This window comes from Mixophyes fleayi, chromosome 12, assembly GCF_038048845.1.
Source record: "Mixophyes fleayi isolate aMixFle1 chromosome 12, aMixFle1.hap1, whole genome shotgun sequence".
Classification (NCBI taxonomy): domain Eukaryota; kingdom Metazoa; phylum Chordata; class Amphibia; order Anura; family Limnodynastidae; genus Mixophyes; species Mixophyes fleayi.
The window spans coordinates 66,918,546-66,945,580 of record NC_134413.1 but is presented as its reverse complement, the minus strand read 5'-3'; the positions used below and the strand labels follow the sequence as shown (position 1 = coordinate 66,945,580).

The 27,035-nt window shown below is 41.9% G+C and overlaps 1 protein-coding gene across 1 annotated transcript in view; it reads right to left on the bottom strand.

Annotated features, from left to right (window-relative positions):
* Positions 1–991: 991 nt before the first annotated feature.
* LOC142108353 (vomeronasal type-2 receptor 26-like) overlaps positions 992–27,035 on the bottom strand; it is a 51,846-nt gene continuing 25,802 nt past the window's right edge. The window contains exon 3 of the mRNA XM_075191981.1: positions 992–1,893. Within this exon, the coding sequence (XP_075048082.1) occupies positions 992–1,893 (902 nt within the window). The remainder of the gene's footprint in view (positions 1,894–27,035) is intronic.

Below are 27,035 nucleotides of genomic sequence, written 5' to 3'. Positions count from 1 at the left end.
GGGGGGGGCTGGGGCGCCGATTTTGTAAAAATGCCTAGGGCGCCATGGAGGCTAGCACCGGCCCTGCCTACATCCTAGAGGGAGACTAAACAGACAGGAGGCACAAAGGGGGAAAAGAGAGTGTAAGGTAATCAAGTATGGATAGAAGATAAGGTGGATGGCTGGTAGACTTTGAGGAAAAGATGAGTTTTGAGTGCCCATTGCAGGATATTAGTATTATTACAGTTGTTACAATATTAGTATTATCAATTTCTATAATCATACATATTCAAGAAAGAGATAGGAGATTAGTGGTTACCATACATATCTCTTCTCAATATGGACATATCTGTTTCACAATACTTGGTTCTGGATTCTGCCCGTTAACTATCAGCTCTCTGGCTTTGGATTTTGATTATGTTTTTTGAAGCCTTAGAGACAACTAAGTACCCATAAGCACATAGATTAGTATTTTTTATAAAGCCAATCATAAGATACAAATGTCAATATCAAGACAAGGGGCTTGATTCATTAAGGATCTTAACTTAAGAAACTTCTTATTTCAGTCTCCTGGACAAAACCATGTTACAATGCAAGGGGTGCAAATTAGTATTCTATTTTGCACATGTTTTGCACAAGTTAAATACTGACTTTTCATGTAGCACACAAATATCAACTTTACATTTCAGTGTATAAATAAGCTATCAAGTATTTGTGTGCACCCCTTGCATTGCAACATGGTTTTGTCCAGGAGACTTAAATAAGAAGTTTCTTAAGTTAAGATCCTTAATGAATCAGGCCTAAGGCATATAAATCACTTGTGTATTTGCATAAAAAATAATATCACCATATAAGGTACATAAAATAATTCATTCAAATAAGGTACATGAAAGTACAAGAGGTGCGTACATGCATAACATCCCAGTCTTAATACAAGCTAATAGACAGAAAAGAAAACTCTCACTTCCTTAATGTGTTTCATATTTTAATGTGTTTCATTTTAATTGTTGCACTAAGTTCTGTTTTGAATTGTAATATCTTTAATAGTTAACTCAGGTCTAAAAAGTACAAAATAGCACTTGGGAATAAATATACAGACGACAAGCCCACAGCTTGAAGTCAAAATAGCAAATATCTCCACAGCCACAACATATTTCCCCCTAGTGCTCAAATAAGCTGGAACAAAAGATATCCAGACACTGCAGAACACCAGCATACTGAAGGTGATAAACTTGGCTTCATTAAAAATATCAGGCAAATTCCTGGATAAGAAAGCAACAAGAAAACAGACAAAGGATAGAAATCCCATAAACCCAAGAACACAATAAAATCCAATCAATGAACCCTCATTGCACACTGCTAATATTGTCCCAATTTCATCTTCCATGTTATAGTACGGGAATGGAGGAGCAATTCCCAACCACAAAGCACATATTATTAATTGACACAAAGAACAAACAATAACTATAGAAACAGACAATCTGTTCCCCAAGAACTTCCTCAACTTGCTTCCTGGCCGGGTTGCATGGAAAGCAATAATTACAGTCACCGTCTTGGCCAAAATGGAGGAGACTGAAAACGTAAAGGCGATTCCAAATATTGTTTGCCGTAAAAGACATGTTGCCTTGATGGGATGTCCAATGAATATCAAAGAACAAAGGAAACACATCTTGAGAGATATTAGGAGAAAATAACTGATTGTTTGGTTGTTTGCTTTCATAACACGGGTATTTCTGTGTTTTGTAAAAAATGCTGTGATTACACAAGTCAAAGAAAAGAGCACAATGGATACAGCTGTAAAGAATTCCCCCAGAGGTTCACTGTATGATAAGTAAGAAACAACTTTAAAGATGCATGCGTCTCTGTTTATATTAGGCCATTGGTCTTCTGGACAACTACGACATGTTTTCATATCTACAGAGAAAAAACAATGATGTTACGTCACAAAGAAAACATATTTATAAACATGGCAAATGAAGCAAGCAGTATAGAAAACATTATTATCTGTTTAAATTAAGGTCTTTTGATACTCCATAAAACACTGTAAACTCTTTTTACTTACTCATTTAATTTCTCATTTATGTTGGCAAATAGAAGTATCACCCACAAGTATGTCAAAGAGCCTCAAATTGATTATTGGATTGGTTTGTTTGTGATCCTTTGATAGTCAAACAAAAATAATCAACACTGGTAACCTTAGTGAGCCTTGGTGATTTTACTATACCTCTTTTTATGGACACATATATACATTAATGTGACAAGATGTCATCAGCTGTGATAAGGCCAAATCTGTAGAGCTTACCGTACATTGATCGATCAGGAAAATCAATTCAAAATGCTATATAGCTATTGTATTGGACTGGATTCTACTTTTGAATGCAAACATGAGTAATTGAAAATAAATAATGAAATCATCATTTTGCAGCGCTAGATATTCTAATAATCTTCAAGGGTTGGAGACACATTCAGGGCCGGATTAACCATAGGGCTAACTGGGCTACAGCCCAGGGGCCTATGGCATCCAGGGGGCCCTTGAAAGTGCTCAGCAGCAGTATTGATCGGTCGGGGGCGGGGGCGCTCCCGGCGCGATCAGTGCTGCTGAGCACTTTCACTGCGGTCCTTCTCCAGCGCGCTGTAGTCTCCTTACTGAGATCTCTTCAGTAAAGAGTGTACAGAGAAGGAGGTAAGTGCCGGGGGGGCGGGCAGCTCGGATCACGGGGGGCGGGCAGCTTGGATCACGGGGGGGCCCTCACGGGGGAATGGAGGCCCCCTTAGCCCAGGGGCCTCCATTCCCTTAATCCGGCCCTGGACACATTACATATTTGGAGTTCTTCAGCTTGCGCTTCTTATTAGCCATGCCAAATGGGCAGCATTTTACACTGCCTCAAAGATGTAGTAATTGGTCCTTGGCCATCACATTGAGTGCCTGATTCAATTCACAACTCTAACTGCATGTAAGCTGTGTGTTAAAAAACTGCACAGAAGTTGTGTGTGGTTCTGACTTTATTCAAATTCACACATATCTTAAGATATGATTCAATTTGAATCTGGGTGGATGTATGCTCACCACAGTAGTACTTGCCGTATGTGGGCGCTCAGAAAATACTGCAGTATTCACACAGAGCGTTCACATCAGAGCAAACAAACCTATAGAATGCATATGGCTAATGTCCCTTCCCTTACGCACCTTACCAACCTTCGTACCTTAATGAGTGTAACTTAAACTAATCAAATAAAGACACGGACACATATAGCTTCTTTGACAAAAGGTCGCAGTTTTATTAATTATAAACCAATTAAATGAAATTCACCTGGTGGTGGCGAGAGCAAACTGCAGTCAACTAAACAACCAATCATCTAACCAAATACTGCAATGCCCAAATGACATTCAAACTAACCAAGGAATACTTCCTTAACATTGGCCGGTGTTAAACAGGCGTCAGCATGACTGCTCCCTTCTGGACTCAACATTGACGGCCACGCAAAGCACGCCAAGGGATCCTCCACTCAGAAGGATCAAGAGTAATGTTACTTGAAAGGGGCAGTGATGTGCGGCCAAAATACCATAACCACCGTTGTGACTAGTCGTTGACTGCACTGCTCTCCCACCAACTGCGCCTCCTCTGTAAAAAAAAAAGATTGTTAATACCAAACAACAACTAGCTGGGCGGGCGGGGAGGCATCCGTGAAGGTGCGGGAAGGAAAGATCTAGCAATCCATGGGAGTTACTATTGAAGTGACTATGCCACTCCCCATGGAACCTATTGGCTGGGAATCATACAACTATAACCCTGAATGAGTTAGGGCCTGAAAGACATAAAACCCATGCACTTTAAGTGCCCTCAGCTAAAATGGCCTCGCTTAACATTATTGGATCATAAAATAAGACAACTGTCATCAGTATAATAATTTATATAAATATAACTTTTGAAAGATAACAAAAAAGCATTTGTTTGTTCAATATATATATATATTAGCGATGCTCACGCTCGGTTCCTCGAGAACCGAACACACCCGAACTTAGGGGATCCGAGCACTGCGGTTTTTCAAAATCGAAATCAAGGAAAAACGTCATTGTGACGTCGTCGGATCTCGGATCTCACGAGTTTTGGAATCAATAAATACCGCCCTCCACTGTGATCTAGCGCCATTTGAGAGAGGGGCAGAGAAGGAGTAGGACAGAGTATAGAGCAGTTGGGCAGGCAAAGTGTTGAATTGAAAGAGGAGGGTGGTAGCAGTGTTAAAACTAAGTAATCAGTAATCAGGAGAGCTCCATTGCAAAATCTCATTGCAGAAATATACAAATAACAGTGCTTATGCTTACAGAGTTGATGTAATTCTGCAGTCAAATTCTAGTGTGTTATATAGATAACACACAAAGAGCTTCATAGTGAAATCTCATTGCAGAAAAATACAAATACTAGTGCTGTCTGGCTACGTGTAATTCACAGTCAAATTCTACTTTCTTATATACGTAACACACAAAGAGAAGATCTCCTTTGCTCCATTGCTAATTGTCATTGCTGAAATACAAATCCTATGCCTTGCAGGCTTTTCTTGTGAATTTGCAGTCAAAGTCTACGGTGTTATATACACCCAAAGAGAAGAGCTCCATTTCTCCATTGCTAATTGTCATTGCTGAAATACAAATCCAAAGCCTTGCAGTCTTTTCTTGTGAATTTGCAGTCAAAGTGTACGGTGTTATCAAAATCGATTCACAGCAGTACGCAGAAGAGCAGGAGCAGCAAGCAGCTGCTACCACCAGTCCTGATGATAGTAATCCCTGTACATCATCTGGTAAAGCCTGTGTAAAAAGTACATAGCCTTTTTAAGTCAGGGAAACAAAGAACTCAAAAAACACCTTTTACCGTGGTCAAGAAAAAAAGAGCTATAATCCAGTTAATAAGTTATCTGCCAAAAAAATAAAATTGCCAACATGCCATTCTACACACGCAGTGGCTTAGAAAGAATGAGGCCTTTGCCTTTCTCTATCAGTGCAAGATCTTCAACTTCAACTTGTAAGGTCACTCGTGACTAAGGCAGACCAAGTACTTCGGAATCCAAAAGTGGTGCCCAAATACTTTTACGTGTAAAAGCCAAGCTGGAAGAAAACAGTAAGAAAATGTATTTTCAGATTAAGAAATGACACAAATACCTGAGGAGAATCAGTCCACGAGTGCTATGTGTAATCCTGATCATTCTGATAGTGTACCCATAAAGAAGGCCCCTTTCAGCATTTCTGCATATGTGCGCCTGAGCAGCCCTATTGTAGCCAGTGATACACCAATTGACAATGCCACTTTGGAATTGGAACAGGATGAGGGGGATATTTGTGTAGCCGACGAGGGTGCTACTGAGGATGTTAATGAGGATGATGTTGTTTGTGTAAGTCCTGCACCGGTGAAAGCAGTTCTGGCACATGATAAGAAGAAGGCCATTGTCATGCCTGGACATAAAACCAAAAAATCCACTTATGTGTGGAATTATTTTTACCCAAATCCCGACAACAGTTGCCTAGCCATTTGTAGCGTATGTAAAACCACAGTCAGTCGAGGGAGGGACCTTAACCATCTAGGAACCTCATCCATGTTACGTCATTTGACTCGAGTTCATGGCAATGTGTTGGGAAAATCAGAACGTTATGATAAAAAAAATAACAACAAACAGTCCATCATCAGCTAGGACCATTCTCTCACCTACTTGCCTGCTAGCTACACCCACAACACCGTCCTCATCAATATACTCAGTAGCGATCGGAGTTAGTCCTGCATCCAAGTTGGTAAGGGTAGATGACTCCTCCACTATCCTGGATTCCTCAGAAGAATTCTTGAGCGTTAGTCCCACTGCTGCTGCTGTTGCTGCTTCTGGGGGTGAATCTTTATCCCAGAAGCAGACCAAGAAGAAGACTACTAGTAGTTTACACCAAAAGACTGTTAAACAATCCTTTGCAAGAGGAAGCAAGTATGAAAGCTGTCACCCAGTCGCAAACCAGATCACAGACGCCATGGCGACTATGCTAGTATCAAATCTGCAACCAATATCCACTATTAATGCAGCTGGTTTTAGACAGTTACTTGAAGTTTTGTGTCCCCGTTACCAAATTCCATCACGACACCATTTCAGTAGAAAAACTATTCCTCAACTCTACCAGAAGGTTCGTAAAAATGTTATTATTGGGCTGAAAAATGCTATTCTACCCAGTGTACACTTAGCCACAGATATGTGGAAAAGCGGAAGTGGGCAATTGAAAGATTATATGACTGTGACAGCCCACTGGGTTGGTGATTCGCCTTCACCAGCAGGAACAGCAGCAGCATGTACCCAAGTACGTCACATTTGTCAGAGGCAGGCTGGTCTGTTTATCACCAGCTTCACTAAGAGGCATACAGCTGACAATCTGTTACAAAAGCTAAGGGATGTCATTGCAACATGGTGTATCCAGCTTGGAATCTCCTCAGGATATATAATTTCTGATAATGCAAAAAATATTGTGAGAGCATTGCAGCTGGGTGCATTACCTCACAATCCCTGTTTTGCTCACACAAAAAACTTGGTGGTGCAAAGCTTTTTAAAAACTGACAGGGACGTGCAGGAGATGCTGTCTGTGGCCCGTAAAATATCTGAACATTTCCGGCATTTTGCAACAGCGTGCAGGAGATTGCAGCAGTTGCAAGAGCAATTAAATTTGCCCTGCCAACAACTGAAGCAAGAGGTGGTGACAAGGTGGAATTCCACCCTGTATATGCTTCTACGAATGGAGGAACATGGCTTACTCCACAAGCCATGACATTGGGAAAGGAGTGGGGATGTATTTTACTCAAGCACAGTGGAGAATGCTTTCCGTGTTGTGCAAGGTGCTGAAACCTTTCGAAGTAGTCACCTGTGAAGTGAGTTCAGACACTGCTATCTTGAGTCAAGTGATTCCCTTAATTAGACTTTTGGAAAAGCAGCTTGAAAAACAGAAGGAGGAGATTAAACAAAGCAATTCAGCAAAGTATGTTGGACTTGTAGATCAAGTAGCCACCAAGCTATTAAATATTTCTGCGCACACGCCCGGCTGTCCCCTGTTGCCGGGACACGGCGCTACACTGCTGGGCGTCCGACCGTTGCCTCGGCAACGGTCGGGAGTTGGGAGGAAGTGACGTCCCGGTCGTCATGGGGATGGCCGGGACGCCAGGCCGCACGGGAAGCAAGCCGCGGCGGCTGTGAGTACTGCCGCGGCTCGTGACAATAACAAGCATACTTACAACAAAACATAGGAATTGAATCGTCCAGATCTGCTTAGGACACCCTTACAGTACATGGCCTATTCGAGTCCACTCCTTTCCTCCCCCATTCAGCCTTACAATTGCATTCCTTGGCATAATGACTGTTTCTGGGCATGCACAGATTTTTTTCACACAAGATATGCTATGTAAATGGACGACGTCTGAACCTAAGTCAGGCCATACGTGTTGTACCCTTAGAAACATGGACAAAGGAAGCAAATTTCTTCTGGACTAATGGCAAAATTGAGAATCTGTCACATATACCCGAATCCCACCAATTACATCTAAAAAAGCAGAGTTAGCATAATGCATATAGGTTTGTTCAAGGGTTGGATACGTATAAACAATGCTTACATTGCCGGTGGAGTAAACTCTAAATAAAATAATGGCAATAGTAAAAACCTGATAAAAAGGAAATGCACACTTAACTTAACTTAAAAAAGACACAGTAGATCCCCGATATGTCCGATACACGACTGGTATATTTTGCAATTGAAGAAAGTGACAGCACTTGCTATGCCACTGATGAGGGCGCAAGTAAAATTTCTGGATATAAAGCCGCAATATAGAATGAAAATATAGCTTCGCTGTTCTGGGTTATAAATACAATGGCATTCAAACTGCGTTGGTGGATGAAGCTTAGATGCTTGTATGAAGCTTTTCAGATATAGTGGAAGTGGAAGTGGTTCTGAAGGTCATGATTCTCACGCAGATCCGCAAAGAAACGTGGTGCGTGCTCACCCATCAGATGAAAAAACTGGTCCAGACCTGCCCTCTGCCAAAGGTGAGCAAAAGCCCTGATGCAACCCAATGGAAACCGAGGGTGTCTCCAGAGTGGAGTAAGTGGGGAGGGATGCAGTAAATTAATTGACAGCAACATTTATCTAATGAGTTATCTGCTTAGAGTGGGTGTCAGCTCAGGAGAAGCACGTCAGGGGTGCAGTATCTCGGCTAATGGATCCAAGGTGAGTGCTAAAGCTCTACAGGATCCCGGGTCCCAGCAAGAGGGGCCATACTGTTCAAAGGCGCCTAAGGTCAAGAAAAGCCAAAAGTGAGCATCCTGGTTGGGGGGACGGCTCCAGGTGCCGTGTGGACCAGCTCAAGTGTCCGTAGCAGGTCTCTGCCTTCATTAGGATCACATACAGTGAGTTGGCAGAAGCCCCGCTTCTACAATCAGTCGAAAAGGAAAAGCCCCACTTATACTTATAGCCCTGTACTTGTAGGGTCCTCATGACTTCCCTGAGTTCTCTGTGCTTCATAATTGTAGAGGGCACTAAGTCCTGAAAGATTTGAATCTTAGATTCTGCAAAAAATATATAGGGGGAGTTCCTACTTGCTGAAACTATGCTGTCCTTGATTTTAAAGGATTGAAACTTGAGGACAGCATCCCCAGGAGGTTTAGAGTCTTTAGGTCTGGGATGTAATGCCCTGTGGGCACGCTCAATATGCATATCTTGATCAGAGAGTTCGGAGATCTGAGATTGAAATCGGTGATCTAAATTCGGCTCTAGCTGTTGGTAGTCCACCATCTCAGGAATATTGCGGATTTGAAAATTAGTCCGGCGTTTCCTATTCTCGAGATCATCCTTTGCTTTATCTTTAAAGAACGCCAACTCTCTGTGAAGATAATAAATATCCTGCATCGCTTCATTCAGTGTTTTAGTATTTGAGTCCACTTTATGTTCAATAGATGTGGTACGTATAGTCAGCAAAGCAATTTCTCCACGAAGAATGACTGACAGTTTTTGAAAATCAACTGTGAAAGAATTATGAAGAGACACCATCATAGCCAGCGCGTCCATTGGGTCTGTCGGTATTGCAGATGAAGCTTGAGGAGATGGAGGAGGGGGGGTAAATACAGGAGAATCCTGTCTCATTATATGTTGATGGATCCCCATTTGAGTCCCGCTTCTGCCTCTGGCACTATTTTTTTGCATAGCGGATGACGGATCGCCAGTAGGTTTTAGACAAGAAAAGTGTTTCCGGGTAGGCTGGGTCGGGTAGAGTTAATTATGCAGACAATACAAAAAGGGTGGACACCTTCAGTGTATTGTGATAAGGATACAAAGTATGAACAGATAGAACAATCCAGGAAAATCAGATTTCACATGTGAAGTTCCTTAAATTTGATACTAGGTTGCAAGCTTGTAGCAAGTGTTGTGGGTCTTTTTTGATTTTGTTTCATTTTTTGGTAGTTTAATCTTTTGTTCTAGTTTTTGACAGTCAGCTTCTAGTATACTTTAAGAGACTGGGTGCGCTGAGATGATACTGGGTGTAATATTACAGTCTAGCCACCGTTGGGGGGCAGCAAAATCTCACTTGCAGGTATGTACTGAGTGCCGTCTAGCTTAAGAAGAAAGCAGTTCAATAGTGAACATGGCAGACATGAAGGCTGTCAGGGATCGTGGGGTGCGGAAAATAGAGCTATCTGGTCCCCTAGTACTGACCTGTCATCCGAGTGCTCCATGTAGGGAACCCAGGTGGTGTTTTCAAGAGTCTTCAGCCAGCCTAACAGCCGGCTCCACACACAGGAATCAGCTTTCCTGCAGAAGGGACGGCTGTCAGTAAACACCGGGCAGGGGGTCCCGATCCAAGTGCAGGCCAATTTTCTGTGCTCTGTAACTGGGGTATACCATAAGTGAAGCAGCAATGGCAGCCAGTGAACTTCTGACTGGTTGAGATGGAGGAACTTGCCTTCTGGATTAGTCGCCCAGAATAGCAGTGGAAGCCAGGTGACAGGAAAGATTCAGAGGGTTCACAGTTTGAAGTCGCAGCCAGTTGGTAAACGAGTGCAGATATTCTGCTGTGCTCACCCAACCTCCCAGACTGCATTGTAAGGCAGACAGTGGGGGGCAAAATCTGTGTGCTGGTGCACTTAGATGGCAGATGGGTATCAGTAGGGGGCACCACAGGCATCTCCAAGCACTGGGGTCCCTCCAAGTGTCCTTTATTCAGTTGGGTCCCTCTGGTAATTTCACACATGGTCATTCCCCAAGTTGGTGACAGCGGCACAAAGCAGCCGTAGGGACAGCTCTGTCACTCCCCGGTGTACAGGAAAGGATTGTCCCCATATTCACAAAGGGTAAGGACTGTCTGGAGGGCCAGGAAATTCCAATGACAAGGGATTTTGCCAGTCCAAATGAGGATCTGATGAGATGTGCGTCGGTCTAGAATGGATGCTATGCCATTGGATGACATTGGATGAATCTAATCCTTTATCGGCTCTCTCTAGTTGCCAATGGAACAACTTTCATCTATTGAAATCGCATCATGCTTCTTTGGATCTGTGGAGAACACATAATCCATTGGATAAATAGTATTGTTTTCACTCCTAAGCGCACAACACTGTTAGTTTACAATCATAATTTTCCCCATGTCACATCTTCACAAATCCATAGGATTTAAACTCAGATCACCCCCCTGTTTCTTTTTTCATCACCTTTCATGCCCCACAAGTCTTACACAAGATGTGGAGATTCCCCTCCTATCTTAGTAAGTCGGAACATTTCACAGAGTATCTTAATAGTAAATGGTTAAACTTTACTGACGACAACATAGAGCATCAGGATGGACTTGATCCTATTCTGGGAAACCTCCAAAGCCGTTATGAGAGGTCACGTAATCGCTTATTTGGCCAAAAAAATGGAAGGATATACAATCTTTACATGCTGCCATGAATCTTGCATTTGACACTTATAGCTCTTGCTCCTCTCTGATTAATTTAGATCTTTACAATTCGGCCCAACAACTCCTTGAAAGTTTTCTTTCAGCTTATGCCCAAACTAGTGTAGAGGGGGAAACACAGCAGGCAAATTGTTTGCTAAAATGTAGAGGATACGCAACCATGTTCTTTTTATTAAAGATCTGAATACTGGCACCCGCTTTTCTGCTACTTCAGATATATTGCCCAATTTCAAGGCTATTGTGATGAGCTCATCCTGATAATCCAACATTGCATTATGAGGTCCTCCATGAGGTGAACCCTCCTAAGCTTTCTAGTGTTCAGTGTGCTATACAGAATTCTGATATTATAAAATAAGAAGTGGATGGGGTAATAAAGTCTTCAGCCTCTAACAAATCTCCTGGCCCTGATTGCTATAGTGGTGAGTATTATAAATGATTAAGACACAGTCTGGTTCCCTTCTTGACCTCTTTGTATCAGAAATTGTATAAGGGTAATTTATCTTTCCCAAAGTTCAACAGAGCACATACCATTTTTATCCCTAAACTGGGAAAGAGCCTGGATTTAGTTTCATCTTATAGGCCCATCAGCTTACTTTATTTACATTTTAAAGTTTGCACATCAGTTGGGCTTTACCCATAATAGATAGTCAGTTAAAGATGTTAGGTTTTCTATTCTGGCCATAATGGTAGCACAGGCTTTGAAAAAGAAAATTCTCGACACCAAAAATGCCTTTGATATGGTTTCATGGACACATCTTCAAATGGTCTTTGAGACTAGCGAGTCTGAACAGGAATTTTCACATTTAATTAGATTAATTTATAATAATTTGATCGCTTATTTTTTTATTTATGGACAGCTTAGCACTCCTATAACCATAACCTGGGGCACTAGACAGGGGTTCCCTTTATCTCCATTTATTTTGTTTTATTTGGCATTGAAAATCCTCCTTTGTATTCTACATGAAACCACCCCTGTTTGTCAGGAATTGTTATAGGTCACCATGACATTAGAGTGGTTATATTTGTGGATGATGTACTATTATTTCTATCTGATCCACACCTCCCATTGCCACTTATTATTTCAGAAAATTGATGAATATGGTACTGTGTCTGGTTTTACGTTTACCAATCCAAATCGATAGCAACGTCCTTGGGTTCTGAGACCCGGCCATCGTGGAATGTATCATATTCTTTGTCTTGGGCTAGGAAGTCCTTTGCTTGTTTTGGTATTCAGTTGTCAAAAATTTGCATGATTTGTATTCCCTCAATATGAGAAAGGAGGTCAAGGCGCCAGTCAATGAAATGGCTAGCTGGAGACACCTGATGCTCTCCTACATGGGCCGTCAATCTGATCATAATTGTTGTATTTCCCAAACTTCTATATCCGCTACAAATGTTGCCTATTTTATTATCACCATCAGAAGAACGAGCATTGCAAATGGCCCAGAATAGGTCTCTTTGAGCTTCAGCAGAGTACATCAGATGGGGGGGGATTAACATCCCTAATTTAAGATTATACAGCTACGTAGGAACATTATGCTATATTAGGGATTGGCTAGCAATTGTTTCTCTCGGTTGTCCATTTGACTGCCTTTCTTCATTATTATAAACAGGAAATTTCTGAGGAACTTCTGCATAACCCACTTTTGATGATGGTTTGGATGTCCTGGCATTTTATTCTGCAGAAGTTCAGTCTTCAACAGTCACCATGCTCTGTATTTACCTTGTTTACATAACCCCTAATTGCAAGCTGCCCAGGACTCCTATCCTTTCACTTGCAGGTAGTTGAAGGGTATTACCTGTGTCAAATAAATGGTCATTGATCCCTCACAAACATTTTTTACGTTATCTCAGGACTTGGATAAATTTGAACTGCCACATACACAGGTGTTTGCAATTTTAGCTTGACATTATGTGCATACTGTATTGGATACTCTGTCTTCTGCTGATTGGAGTAATGACCTTGATTTGCTGATGATAGGTCCCTCTGCGGGAGGAAAGCTATTTTGATACATTATAAACTTTTGAGGAGATCTTTCGATTTCGATAGGATACGTTTGGTTATGTCTCATTGGTTAACTATATTTCCTTGCATTTCTATATAACTAATTGTTAAAACATTATCCTATCCCCTTCTTACTCTTTCATCTAATATGTATAGGCAAAATGTTTAATAATATCTTTCATCGGGGGTTTATTATAGGCCTTATTGAGTCTAGTAGCTGCTCTAGGTGTCATGTGGACAAAGATTTGATTTTATCATTGTATGTGGAAGTGTCCGTACATCGAATGATTCTGGAGGTTGGTGCACAAATATGCATCTTATACTCTATTAAATTTTGTTCCTCTTTTGACTCTGGAATGGGCCTTTTTAGGCATTATCCCTGAGTCATATAAAATGACCATGGGTAGTAGGAAACTATTGTTAATCGTATCTGCAGCGGTTAGAAAAAAGGATTTTACAGGTGTGGTTCTAGGAATCCCTGCAGACATTATTTGTCTGTACAAATAATACATTGACATTGATAAAACTAAATAGACAAAGGTGGCCTGCACCTTCATCTATTTATGTACTATGCACTTATCGTGAATTCACCATTAGCCAAGAGTAGAACATTTAAATACCTTGCTTTACCATAACTGCTTTTTGGGTAATGCTGCCCTTCTGAATTAAGCAAGGCGATTTGTCACTCATATATATTTGCAAGTATATAAATATATCATCTACTATATAAATGCCTAGTGGCGTGTGTGAAAAAAAAAAACAAGCTGCAGCGCCACCTGCGGGGCAGAGTTATACACTGACCTATATATTTCTTGAAGGAGAAATGACAGTTGGGAGTGGTTGGTGGTTGCCGGGGGTGACAGTGGGGAGTTTTTAACACCTTAAGTAGCTTGATGAAGGATGTGGCGATGAAGATGAAGGATGAGGTGATGGAGAAAAATGATGAGGTGGTGACATGTGGACAAAACCACGTTAAAAAAGGGCGCTTGCGTCGGGAAGTAACGCTCTTCCCCTGAGGAGGCCTGGGCTAGGCCCAAATGCATGACAAGAACCTTTTAACTCCTTAAGTAGCTTGATTTGACTAGAATGCATGAGTATCATGCACGGGTTAACTTGTATATAATATATACCGTGTATATCAATATGGTATGTATATAAAAATATTTTTATATATTTGTATGCCTTTGTAGTGTCCAAGGATGTTTCTTCGAAATCATGGATTGTATCAGAGGAGTCATTTGGAATTTAAAATTTGATGCAGGACTACATTCTTATAATGTGGAGGTTGATGATGAAGGTGTTGACGCCAATGAAGATTGCAACTGTCTATCCATTTGGCTGCTAGCCGACGCTGGGCTGCTTGCTACTATACACAATTTGCCACTTTTGGAAACAGGACTTGAATGAACTTGCTCTGTATCTAGATAATCAATGTTCCTACCTCTACTTATTTTGAAATGACAAAGTCTATAGATGCCTTGACAAATGTTGTATGGGTTTAAATAAAAATATTTCCAAACAAAAGAGGTCCTTTTTTTAGTCTTCTGCCCTTGCATGATAATGCGCTAATCATGGGCATCTGCTGGTGGCTGTCTTACTTCAACACAATCATCATCCTCCTCATTATCTCATCTGTGTACAACACATTAATTTTCAGATCCACAATTATCTCCCTGAATCCTCTTGCACACTTGCATAGTAGCCTACTCAATTTCTATGGGTAAATCATCATCAACACTAATACTACTACTACTACTACTACCCATCCTCACATTTCCAAATGGTTGAGGACTTTTAGAAAGAGGCTGTTCTATTATTACAGTGTCTGAATCTGAAACCTCAGACTAACATTTAGCATTCATGGATACCCTCCTTAGACTCTTCTCAGGATTCTGTGAGTGCCCGAGTTGTTCTTCACCCTCAGTGTTATCCTCAGGCACTGATTTGTATGTTTTGGAGGTAACAGACATCACTCTGAGCGTCAAGGTGGTGTATGTGAAATTGAGGAAGATGCATGACTACGCTGGGAACCCTTCCAAAATAGACAAGTATTGAAAAATAGAAAAGGTTAAAAAAAAAATAGGGGGGGGTGGCCCAGTTGCATTGGGGTGTGCTGCTGCATGCTGACCCTCACAAGCAGCCTTCTTTAAATATAGATTTCACTGAATGACCCTTGCAAAATAGACAAGTATTGAAAAATAGAAAAGAAAAGGCTATATAGCATTTTTTTTTGGGGGGGGGAGGGAGTCCAGCTGCGTGTTGACCCTCACAAACAGCCTTTTTTAAATATAGATTTCCCTGAATGACCCTTCCAAAATAGACAAGTATTGAAAAATAGAATAGATTAGAATATATATAGCGATTTTTATACTACTGCTTCCTGAGTATTTGTCGTCCTTGCTGGCCTACCTACAGTGCGCTGCACCTACCTGCCGTTTCCATTCTGCAAGGACTTCTCATCTCGTCAGTTCCCTGCCGCTCAGGTATCCCTGCAGCTATCTCTAACAGCCTGCTCATCTTAACCACGGTATGCATACTTCTCATTGACTGTGCTGGTGTATTGCATATCCATCTGGACTGAGTTGTTCTCCTCCGGAGTTTCCATCCTCTGAGACTATTGCTATTATTGACTGTGTTTCCTTGTGCTGGACTATTCTAGTGACTTTGTTTATCTGTGCAGTGCTGTTCATTCATTATTATTATTGTGTGCAGTTCAACGTGGGATCAAGTTCAGTATATCCGTGTAGACGCTGCATAACATTTATCTCCTCGTGTCCTTCCTCACATATATATTCAGTGGTACAACTTGCTAGAGGCAAACCACTGATTCCTGTTTCCCTGTGTCACCAGTTGCATATATCCTCTCACATAAGCAGTGGTACAACTTGCTACACGCAGACCACTGACTTCCCCGTTACCTTTACCTGGATTCCATTCCTTCACTACAGACAGCGGTACAACTTGCTATACGCAGACCGCTGACTTCCACCTCCTTATTACTCCTGGACATTCTTCTCACTATAGCAGTGGTACAACTTGCCGTGCGCAGACCACTGACTACCCTCACGTGTCCTTGTCCATCCAGATCCTCGTGTTCAGTTTCCTATAGTTTACCAGTGCTGCTAGTCATAGACTTTCTGAGCATTCTCTAACCATCTGCTGTTTCCAGTTCCATTATCACCCTGCCATCAGAGTATCATATACCAACTCTACTGCTCTGATAAGACCATCTGCGGGTGATACTGGGTAAAGACTCCTAGTGCCCGTGACAGTAAGATCAGGCCATGACAGACCCAGATTCGGAACCCACAGCTAAAGAGATGCTGCAGCATCTGGTCACCCGTGTGGAACAACAGGATGTTCGTCAACAACTATTACTACAATGTTACCAGACGTTAGTCTCCCAAAGAACGTCTGGGCAGAATATTACAGCTTCTGTTGATGCTCCTGTGCTTTCCTCCGTTTCCCCAGTGCCATCCCAGGTGTCTACGGCTTCCACGCTTCACCTGCCAACACCGTCAAAGTATGATGGAGATCCCAAAACATGTAGAGGTTTCCTCAACCAATGCTCAGTACATTTTGAGCTCCAACCTCAAAACTTTTCGACTCATCGTTCCAGAGTGGCCTATCTCATCTCATTATTCTCCGGACAAGCTCTCGCATGGGCTTCCCCTCTGTGGGAAAGAAATGATCCGTTGTTACAGGATAGTGCCAAATTTATTTCCATGTTTCGTAATGTATTCGATGAACCAGGTCGTGTTATTTCCGCTGCCTCCAGCATTCTTCGTTTACAACAGGGTTCTCGTACAGTAGGACAGTACGTCATTCAATTTAGGATCTTAGCCTCTGAGCTTCAGTGGAACACTGAAGCGTTAATTGCCGCCTTCTGGCAGGGGCTCTCGGACAAATTTAAAGGTGCACTGACTACTCAAGAACTTCCTACGTCTTTAGAAGATTTGATTTCTCTTTGTCATCGTGTGGATCTCAGATTTCGTGAGAGAGACTCTGAGAGAACTACTTCAGCTAAAACATCTCTTCGTTCCACTTCTCAAATTCGTCCTGCTTCACCTCCGGTAATACCGATGGAGATTGGACGTTCCAAACTAACCTCTGCAGAGAGGAATCTAAGAACTAAGAATAGACTTTGTATCTATTGTGCTGATGCCACACATATGCTCCAGTCATGCCCCAAAAAATCAGGAAAAGCCAGGCCCTAACTAGTTCTGGAGAGGTGAAGTTAGGGTCCCTGGAGTCCTCTCCATCTTCTACGTAATCACTTTTAGTAAATAGACCTCATTTTCCCCAAACAGCGCCACATTAAATTAATAGATCCCAAACCACCCTAGCATTAAATTAAAGGTCCAATCAACCCATCTTACTTTCATAGGCCCCACTATTAAATTAAATTGCCCCACCATCACAACACAAATAAAATAGCAATATGCACACAATACACTGGCCCTTCACTCACACAGTATACTGTCCCTTCACACACACACAGTATACTGCCCCTTGACTCACACAAAATACACTGGCCCCCACACTCACACAAAATACACTGGCCCCCACACTCACACAAAATACACTTGCACCTTCACATACATACAGTATAGTGCCCCTTCACACACACAAAATTAGACGGGGTGGGCTCGGTTCCCCGAGAACCGAACCCGACCAAACTTCAGGTATCCGAGTACCGAGCCGAACCTGCTCGGTACTCTCCCGCCGATTCGAAATTCAAAGCGAGGTAAAACGTCATTGTGACATCGTCAGATCTCGGAGCTCGGTTCTTGCGATGTTTAGAATGAATAAATACCCGCCTCCACAGCGATCAAGCGCCATTTGAGAGAGGGAGAGAGAAGGGTTAGGTCGCAGGATTAGAGCAAGGAGAGAGTAGTTATTAGAGCAGGAAGAGAGGAGTATAGAGGAGGCATTTTTCCAAACATTACAAACTGTTTGGGGTGTCATATTCCCTTTTTCTAAAGAAACTATTATCTGCCTGCAGAAATTGTAATATACCAGCACTATTCCTTTCTGAATTTGCACTACAAGTGTTTGGGGTGTCAGATATTCCCCTCTTCTAAAAAAGCTATTTTCTGGTGTTGAAATTATTATATACCAGCACTATATCTTTCTGAATTTGCACTACAAGTGTTTGGGGTGTCACTTATTCCCCTTTTCTAAAAAAGCTAATTTTGGGCATTGAAATTATTATATACCAGCACTATATCTTTCTGAATTTGCACTACAAGTGTTTCGGGTCTCATTAAAATAGATTCACAGCAGTCCACATATGAGCAGGATCAGCAAGCATCTGCTGGCACCAGTCCTGATGGTAGTCTTCCCTGTATGCCATCTGGTAAAGCCTATGTAAAAGTACATAATCTTTTTAAGTCAGGGAAAAACACACACACACAAAAAAACTTTTACCGCATTGAAGAGAAAAAGAGCTGTAACTGATGAAAAGTTAACTGCCGAGAAAAAAAAAATTGCCAACATGCCATTCTACACACGCAGTGGCAAAGAAAGAATGAGGCCTTCGCCTTTCTCTATTAGTGCGAGATCTAAAAATGTTACTGAGCCTTCTTCACTCATGACCAAGCAAGACCAAGTAATTCGGAGTCCAAAAGTGGTGCACAACTACTGTTACGTGTGAAAGCCGAGCTGCAAGAAAACAGTAAGGCATTAGAGGAAAATGTATGCTCAGAATCAGAAATGACACCAATCCCTGAGGAGAGTCATTCCACGAGTTTTATGTGTAATCGTGACCATTCTAATAGTGTACCCATAAAGAAGGGCCCTTTCAGCATTTCTGCTGATGTGTGCCTGAACAGCCCGATTGTAGCCGGTGACACACCAATTGAGGATGCCACTTTGGAATTAGAAGAGGATGAGGGGGAGATTTGTGTAGCCGACGAGGGCGCTAATGAGGTTGTTGAGGAGGATGAGGTTGTTTGTGTAAGTCCTGCACCAATGGCAGCAGTGTAGCACCAGTGGCAGCAGTTCTGGCACGAAATTGCACTTTCCAAAGAGAAGCAGGGATGACGCAGGTGGCTGACCACAACAGTTTGACATCTGGGCTGGTTTGAAAGATTTTACCAAAAAATGTGTAACCTTGCCCATAACTCCAACCAATCCCACTATTAACATGAAAAGGATGGTGGAGGATTATTTTTAAGAGTTAATTGACATGGAAATGTCAGACAGTCCCTTTCCATACTGGGAGGAAAAACAAGCCATTTGGAAACCCATGGACAAACTTGCTTTGCAATACCTCAGCTGCCCACCCTCCAGTGTGTACTCAGAAAGAGTATTCAGCACAGCCGGGAACCTTGTCAGTGATCGACGTAGGAGGTTACTTCCGAAAAATGTGGAAAAGATGATGTTCATCAAAATGAACTACACGAGGAAGGCCTTTCCCGGCAAATACATCCTGAAGTACTGACAGTTCTCTAATGGCGGATTCCAGCGGAGATGAATTAATAGCCTGTGATGATGATGTACACTGATGAGGGTGAGGATGATGCTGAAGATGATGATGACAACATATTTTTAAAACTTTCACTATAAATGTAAGGTTTAATCTACCCCCAAAGAGAAAAGGGACTTGGGGCATTTCTATTTATGGTGCAGTCTTTGCAGGCTGCTTCTTTTTCTATTTAACTAGGGTGTAGGGTGTAAAAAACAGATAGACACCAAACTACCTTTTTTTATATGAATTTCAATAGCTCTTTTTAGTGTGTTGCCTGCCACCCTGGATTGGTATTTGTAGCTGTATTTTTCATTATTTGCAATAATAAGGTTTGGGAATAATATACACCCAAACAGAAAATCTCCTTTGGGCATTTTTATTTTATTGTACAGTCTTTGCAATCTGCTTATTTTTCTATTTCAATTTTAATCTATGGGAATAGTATACACCCAAACAGAAAATCTGCTTTGGGCATTTTTATTTTATTGTACAGTCTTTGCAATCTGCTTATTTTTCTATTTCAATTTTAATCTATGGGAATAATATACACCCAAACAGAAAATCTGCTTTGGGCATTTCTATTTTATTGTACAGTCTTTGCAGGCTGCTTCTTTTTCTATTTCAATTTTAATGTATGGGAATAATCGACACCCAAACAGGACAGCTGCTTTGGGCATTTCTATTTATAAAACAGTTTTTGCAGGTTGATTCTTTTTCTATTTCAATTTTAATGTACGGGAATAATCTACCCCCAAACAAAAAATCTGCTTTGGCCATTTCTATTGATCGTACAGTCTTCGCAGACTGATTTTTTTTCTATTTAACTATATGTTTAGGGTGTAATATACAGATAGACACTGCCTTTTTTCTGTGACTATCAATAGCTTTTTTAAGTGCGTTGTTTGGCACCCTGGATTGGTGTGTGTCTGATAAAAGCACACATCCCTGGGGGGTCAGCGCTCGTTGACATTTATTAGCTGTAGAATTACCTCACTTATCCAAGAAACATGTGGAGCACTAAATTCTGTTATTTTAGCCCAAAACCAAATCACGAAAGGGCGATTTTGCCAAAACCAAGACTAAAACACAAAGCTAATCCAGATCCAAAACCAAAACCAAAAGACTGGGGTCAGTGAGCATCTCTACACAAAATACACTGGCCCACACACTCACACAAAATACCTTGGCCCCCACACTCACACAGACAGTATAACTGCCTCTTCACTCACACAAAATACACTGGCCCCACACTCACACAAAATACACAGGCTCCACACTCACACAAAATACACTGGCCCCTTCACACACACACAGTATAGTTCCCCTTCACACACACACACAGTATAGTGCCCCTACACACACACACAGTATAGTACAGACACACACACTTAATACACCCCTTCTCCCACACAGCACTTACCTTTCTCCATGTGCGCCGCGCTCCACAGTTTTCAGAGATGGGACGGCACCTATCACGTGGTGCGCGTCCCATGTCACACAAGAGCACTCAGTGATAGGCTGAATGTTTTGCCTATCACTGAGCGGGAGGTGGGGCAATCTCTCCTGCTCGGTGGCTGCTCTCTCCCCGGGACCAGTCACCGAGCAGGAGAGACCGGCCCAAAACACACTCCTTCTGACCGGCCTGGGGGGTGCATGCCCCCCTGCCCCGCGGGCCAGCCCACCCCTGATGAGGACACTCACAAGTGTATTTTAAATACTGTATACATTATAGTCATACCAAAGCCTGAGCATGGTCTTAAGAATTGTGAGAATTCCCCTGTTAATATCATAAATCTAGCCAAGTGGCTTCTGAAAAACATCCTTTGCAGATACACAGGAATAAAGTATGGGCTATATACATGAGGGAAAGAGCATATCATTTTAGAAGGCTCTATGAATTAGTGCCATATAATTAAAACATAATTAAATGAACACAAACATGTAACCTTCAAGACAGGAACATATTTAACATGATGTGATGGTTCTTTAAGATCCTAATGATGCTTTTTATAAATTTGTTTGAATGGCATATTACCATTTTTAATCCATTCATATTAACCCCACTGAAGGACATCGGCAAGCACAATTATGGAGTCAAAAGGCAAACTGGTGCAAGGCTGAGCCTGTGACCTGTTTCTTATACATTAGTAACTATGCTCTTCCCTGCTAGCTATGTGGGATATGTCTGTATGGGCAGCATGCAATTATGTGGTAATAAAGCCCAATTTGTTCATCATATTATACAACCCTCCAATAGTCTAGAATATAATACACTAATAATCTACAATTTACTGGGTATAAATTACAGGCCCTAATTAGCAAACACATTACTAGAGGACAGAGGCCTGGATAGATCTAGAATGGCCCTTTCTCCCTCGATGGTGCTACCAATTATTAACATTATGGATTAAACCGATGAATACACATTCGGAGGGACTAGTAGACTTCACTATGATTACATAATAAAGCCGTATCATGGAACAGGAGCTCTGTAAGAAGAAAACCAGTACTACTTTCATATATAATAATGAAGAAGGCTTAATGTACCTGTCCAATCCATGATGGTAATAAGAATTTAAACCGCAATGGTACTGTGGTACCCTCTGGAGGTTAAATGTTATAGCTGCCAAACTATGCCAATGACTTGCACCAGCCTCTCCTTTAAATTAATACCCTAAAACCTTGCTGCACATAATTAATTAATTAATTAATTAATTGGAGCTGAAACCTGTTAAGGTCTTTGTCTTTTGACGATTATAATTATTATTTATACAAAACATACAGTATAGTATATTATGGCCACTTATGTATAGACAGGGAACTTTATATTGAGAAATATGGCTGCTGCAGAGTGAAACAATAGCCATTATAATTGTAAAAAAGTTGTTTCTTAATGGGAGTGTTTTTGACGGGAGTAAACGTGTTTTCAGTCACATGTATGTCAGGGGCGGATCCAGAAGTTAATTGTACCGGGGGCGATTTAGAGGGGGCGATTTAGCCCCACCCCCTTTTTGACACCTAAGGCTGCTGACGGCTGCACACTATGTGCAGATCCATTCAGCAGAGAGAGTTAGGGAGAGAGTCCTGCCCGTCTGCTCTGATTGTGTCAATCAGAGCAGTTGGGCAGGACTCTCTCCCTAACTCTCTCTGCTGAACGGATCTGCACATAGTGTGCAGCCGCCGGCAGCAAGCCCCTGTTAGGGGGGGCGATCGCCCCGATCGCCCCCCCCCTGGATCCGCCACTGATGTATGTACGGTTTTGGGGTCCTTCTGCATGTGACAGCTAGCAGCGTGAAGAAAAGGGGCCTAGATTGTCAAAAGATGATCAGCTGATCTGGCCTCATGTGGATCTGATGTTTGAAACCTTTGGTAATGCTCATGATTCAAGTGTTACAGTTTAAACAGGGATTGGTCAGTGACATTAGAAAGAAGCAGGGGCGGGATGGCAGGGGGGTCATATGCTCCCTAGGCTGGACAGAATCAGTCTATTTTGGGCAGGTTCAAATACCGGCCCAAGTCTCTATTGCTTGGTGGCTGGCCCCTTCTCCAGGACCAACCACCAAGCGACCGGTTAAGGTACTAATTTAATGAGCGGCCTCCTGTACAATGTACATGGCTTAGGATAAATCCTTGTACAGGCGGCTGTATTACTACCGGGGTAAGTAGTGTTGGGTTTTCCAGCATCATAAAAGTGAGTACCATCGATTTCTACTCAGCTGATGTCCTAGAGGAACAATATCATCTTGCAAAACAAATGAGGAACTTGAGACTTTTACAAGTGTACTGGAAGATTAATGATTATTTAACATTTTGAATACAACATAAATACAGTTGTAGTTTTAGACCCACAGTCTGCCTTAAGTTGCACAAGTTGAAAAACAAACAAACTAAAAACAGTGATAGTATAAATAGGTAAAAAAAATCATTGAAACTTTTTGCTTATATGAAGAGTATAAATAATGTATTGTAGTAATATAATGAAATTCAGAATAATTTAAAAATATGTCAGGATATGGCAGAATAACATGAAGAATCATGGAGTTGGCTCCCATATAAAACAATTTCCTTGTAAAAAAAAACAAATCTAATACTGAAAACCAAAATATAAAAGTATATGTAACATGCAGCTCGAGAACTCAGGAAACAATCAGTATTTTATATAGAAGCAGATACTGTCTTGTGACTAATTGCTCAAAAGTGGAAAAAAACTAAATTTAATCTAGTTAGAGAATGTCTCTCCTTTCACCAATAATTCTAACTCTATTATACCTTAGCTCAACTCTAAACACTTTGTCTCAGCAGAACTTTGTCGAAGAATATCTCCTCAATTACCCCAAACCAGGGCCGGACTGGCCATCTGGCACTTCTGGCAAATGCACTTCTGGATCACTCTGCACTGTGCCCTGTAATGTGGACACAGTTTGCAGATTTTTATTTTTATGAATGAGGGAGGGAGGGGATTGCGCGGGTTGTGCTGTGATTTTTGCAGGGGGGGGGGGGTGCCGCGATTTTTGCAAGGGGGGGGAGTGCCGCAATTTTTGCAAGGGGGGAGTTGTCAGGAGTGTGAGAGAGCCAGGGTGGAATGAGTGCAGGAAGAAAACAGAGAGCCAGGGGGAAAAGGGGGTGCTGGAAGAGGGGTGAGAGCCAGGGGGAAAAGGGGGTGCTGGAAGAGGGGTGAGAGCCAGGGGGAAAAGGGGGTGCTGGAAGAGGGGTGAGAGCCAGGGGGAAAAGGGGGTGCTGGAAGAGGGGTGAGAGCCAGGGGGGAAGAGGGGTGCTGGAAGTGGGGTGAGAGCCAGGGGGAAAAGGGGTGCTGGAAGAGGGATGAGAGAGCCAGGGGGAAAAGGGGGTGCTGGATGAGGGGTGACAGCCAGGGGGAAAGGGGTGCAGAAAGAGGGGTGAGAGCCAGGGGGAAGGGGGTGCAAGAAGAGGGGTGAGAGGGACAAAGGATAAGATTTAGCATAGCTAAAAGAAAGTGTAAAGGGAGAGAATTCTTAAGAATGGGAATGTCAGGGATGCAGCCATCATAAAACACAAGTAGTAATGAAGAATGGGAATGCACAGAGGGGACAAGTGTTATAAAAAAAAATCAAGCCTTTATACTCCATTCAGGTATATTTTCTATACCCCCACTTCTAAATTTCCACTTTGACCACTGCCCTCGGCTCCTGACTGCCTGTGTGAGCTGACAGTTGCTGATCACTCCTCGCCCAGCACTCCCAGTAGGAGAACAGAACACAGGATGCCATAATCGGGTAAGTTCATATATTTTCTCGTGTCCAATGTGTTTTTCACCATCCTTTCTTGAACTGGGGGCACTACTTTGTATCCAATGATGTTTAAAACACTATGTATTGCTCATTATTGCGCTGTAATATTTCTTGCATATTTATCTGTACAGAGATTTTTAATTAAGAGGAAAAAACGCTGCTTGTCATACATTTTATCTGTGATTGTGTCAATATATCTATTTTTATTTGCATTGTAAATGGGGTATTAAGCTGCTCCTGGGACTCACACTCTCAGTATCTGATATGCTGCACCAATTTTTATTTGTGAATGAGTTTTTGTCTGGTCACTACTATCGATTTGGGGCACTACTATGGCATACTGTTATTTGGGGGCACTACTGTATGGTATATGATTTGGGGGCACTACTATGGCATAATATGATTTGTGGGCACTACTGCATGGCCAAATATGAATTGAGGGTAATATTATGTTGCATAATATGACCTGAGGGCACTGCGATGTGACATATTATGAGCTGGGGGCACTATTGTGTGGCATAATATGAATTTCTGCCAAAGGCAAGTCTCTCATTGTTGAATATGACGGGAGCCCAAAGAAGTTGCTGTACCGGGGCCCAAAATTCCTATTGTCGGCCCTGCCTGTGAGTCAAGGGGGTAGACGTCTCCAGGTAAATAATCAAAATGTTTCCTATCTAATCAAACTGATGGATCACATCCAATTATCTCGCACCCACCTCCTTTATCCCTCTTAATTTATATACTGTGTTATTTAAAATGACTAGAAAAGACACATATCCAGTTACTGTAGTAAAAAAAATATTTTTCTCTAACATTTTGCTGTAGATGGAAATACTTTTAATGCGGCCGTGTGTGTTCAACTGATCATTCAATAGTTATGTTTTTTCTGATATATTTGTTAGAGTTTTATTTCATGTGGAATGATTCATGAAAATTCTGCCATTACTATTTAATTAAGGGAAAAGGGTACCTGTTAACTATATGTGTATAAGTACTCTCTTGTTGCTATTTTGTGGGAGATTTAAAAATAGCAAAACATTGGTTTCCTACAGTGGCGCCTGTATAATTGGTGGCATTGTTGTAGTATGGGGTGGCGTGCTGGTGGCAATGTTGTAGTGTGTTTGGGGCTTAGTATTGCTAATAAGTAGGAGAGAGTATTGCTGTAATGTGGGGGTTGACGACGGTTGCTGTAATGTGTGGGGGGGTAATTCTGGTTGCTGTAATGTGGGGGTGACGACGGTTGCTGTAATGTGGGGGGTGATGCCAGTTGCTGTAATGTGGGGGGGGGGGGGTAATTCTGGTTGCTGTAATGTGGGGGGTGACAACGGTTGCTGTAATGTGGGGGGTGATGCCAGTTGCTGTAATGTGGGGGGGGGGGGGTAATTCTGGTTGCTGTAATGTGGGGGGTGACAACGGTTGCTATAATGTGGGAGTTATGCTGGTTGCTATAATGTGGGGGGGGAGGTAATTCTGGTTTCTGTAATGTGGGGGGTGACAACGGTTGCTGTAATGTGGGAGTTATGCTGGTTGCTATAATGTGGGGGGGGGGTAATGCTGTTTGCTGTAATGTAGGTGGGTATTGATGTAGTATGAGTGTGTGTGTTTTTTTTTTACTGCTGTAATTTTGGTACAAATAATGTATTGTTATGGTATTTATTGATGTAATTGGGGTACTAATAATGTAAGTTTGAGGGTCATTAGGAGAAATAAATATCCCCATACACACACATACTCATACTACATCATGTTGTACTGCACCAGCAACGCACACTACCCCAGCATCAGCACGCAACAATATAGTGCATGGAGCCCACAACAGGTGGGCCTGTGTGCTTTAAATGCCAGGGCTGATTTTTAGTCCCAGTCCGGCCCTGCCCCAAACTATCTTGCTTTGAGAAAGTTAATCAAATTGTCAATGGAAAAACTCTCCTTCATACCCTCACACAGGTAAATATGTGAAATACTGAGTAATGGGTTAAGAGGGTCTATGTCCTCTTAAATATATTATATTTATGTTACACTTTAATCTTGTTCTTCCAGGTTTGAGTTTTCAAAGTGGTCCCAAATCTTCATGTGTTGTCATCATCATCATTTACTTATATATAGACACCAAACACGCAGAGCTGTACAGAGAATATTCGCCTTTCACATTAGTCCCTGCCCTATTGAAGCCTGCGGTCTAAATTCCATATCACACGTACAGATACTAGCAAGGGTGACTATTTGTCAACAATTAACCTACAAGCATGTTTTTGGAATGTGGGAGGAAACCAGCGCACCTGGAGGAAACTTACGCAAACAACCGGAGAACATACAAACACCACACAGATAAGTCACTAATAAGTCAGGAATTAAAATCA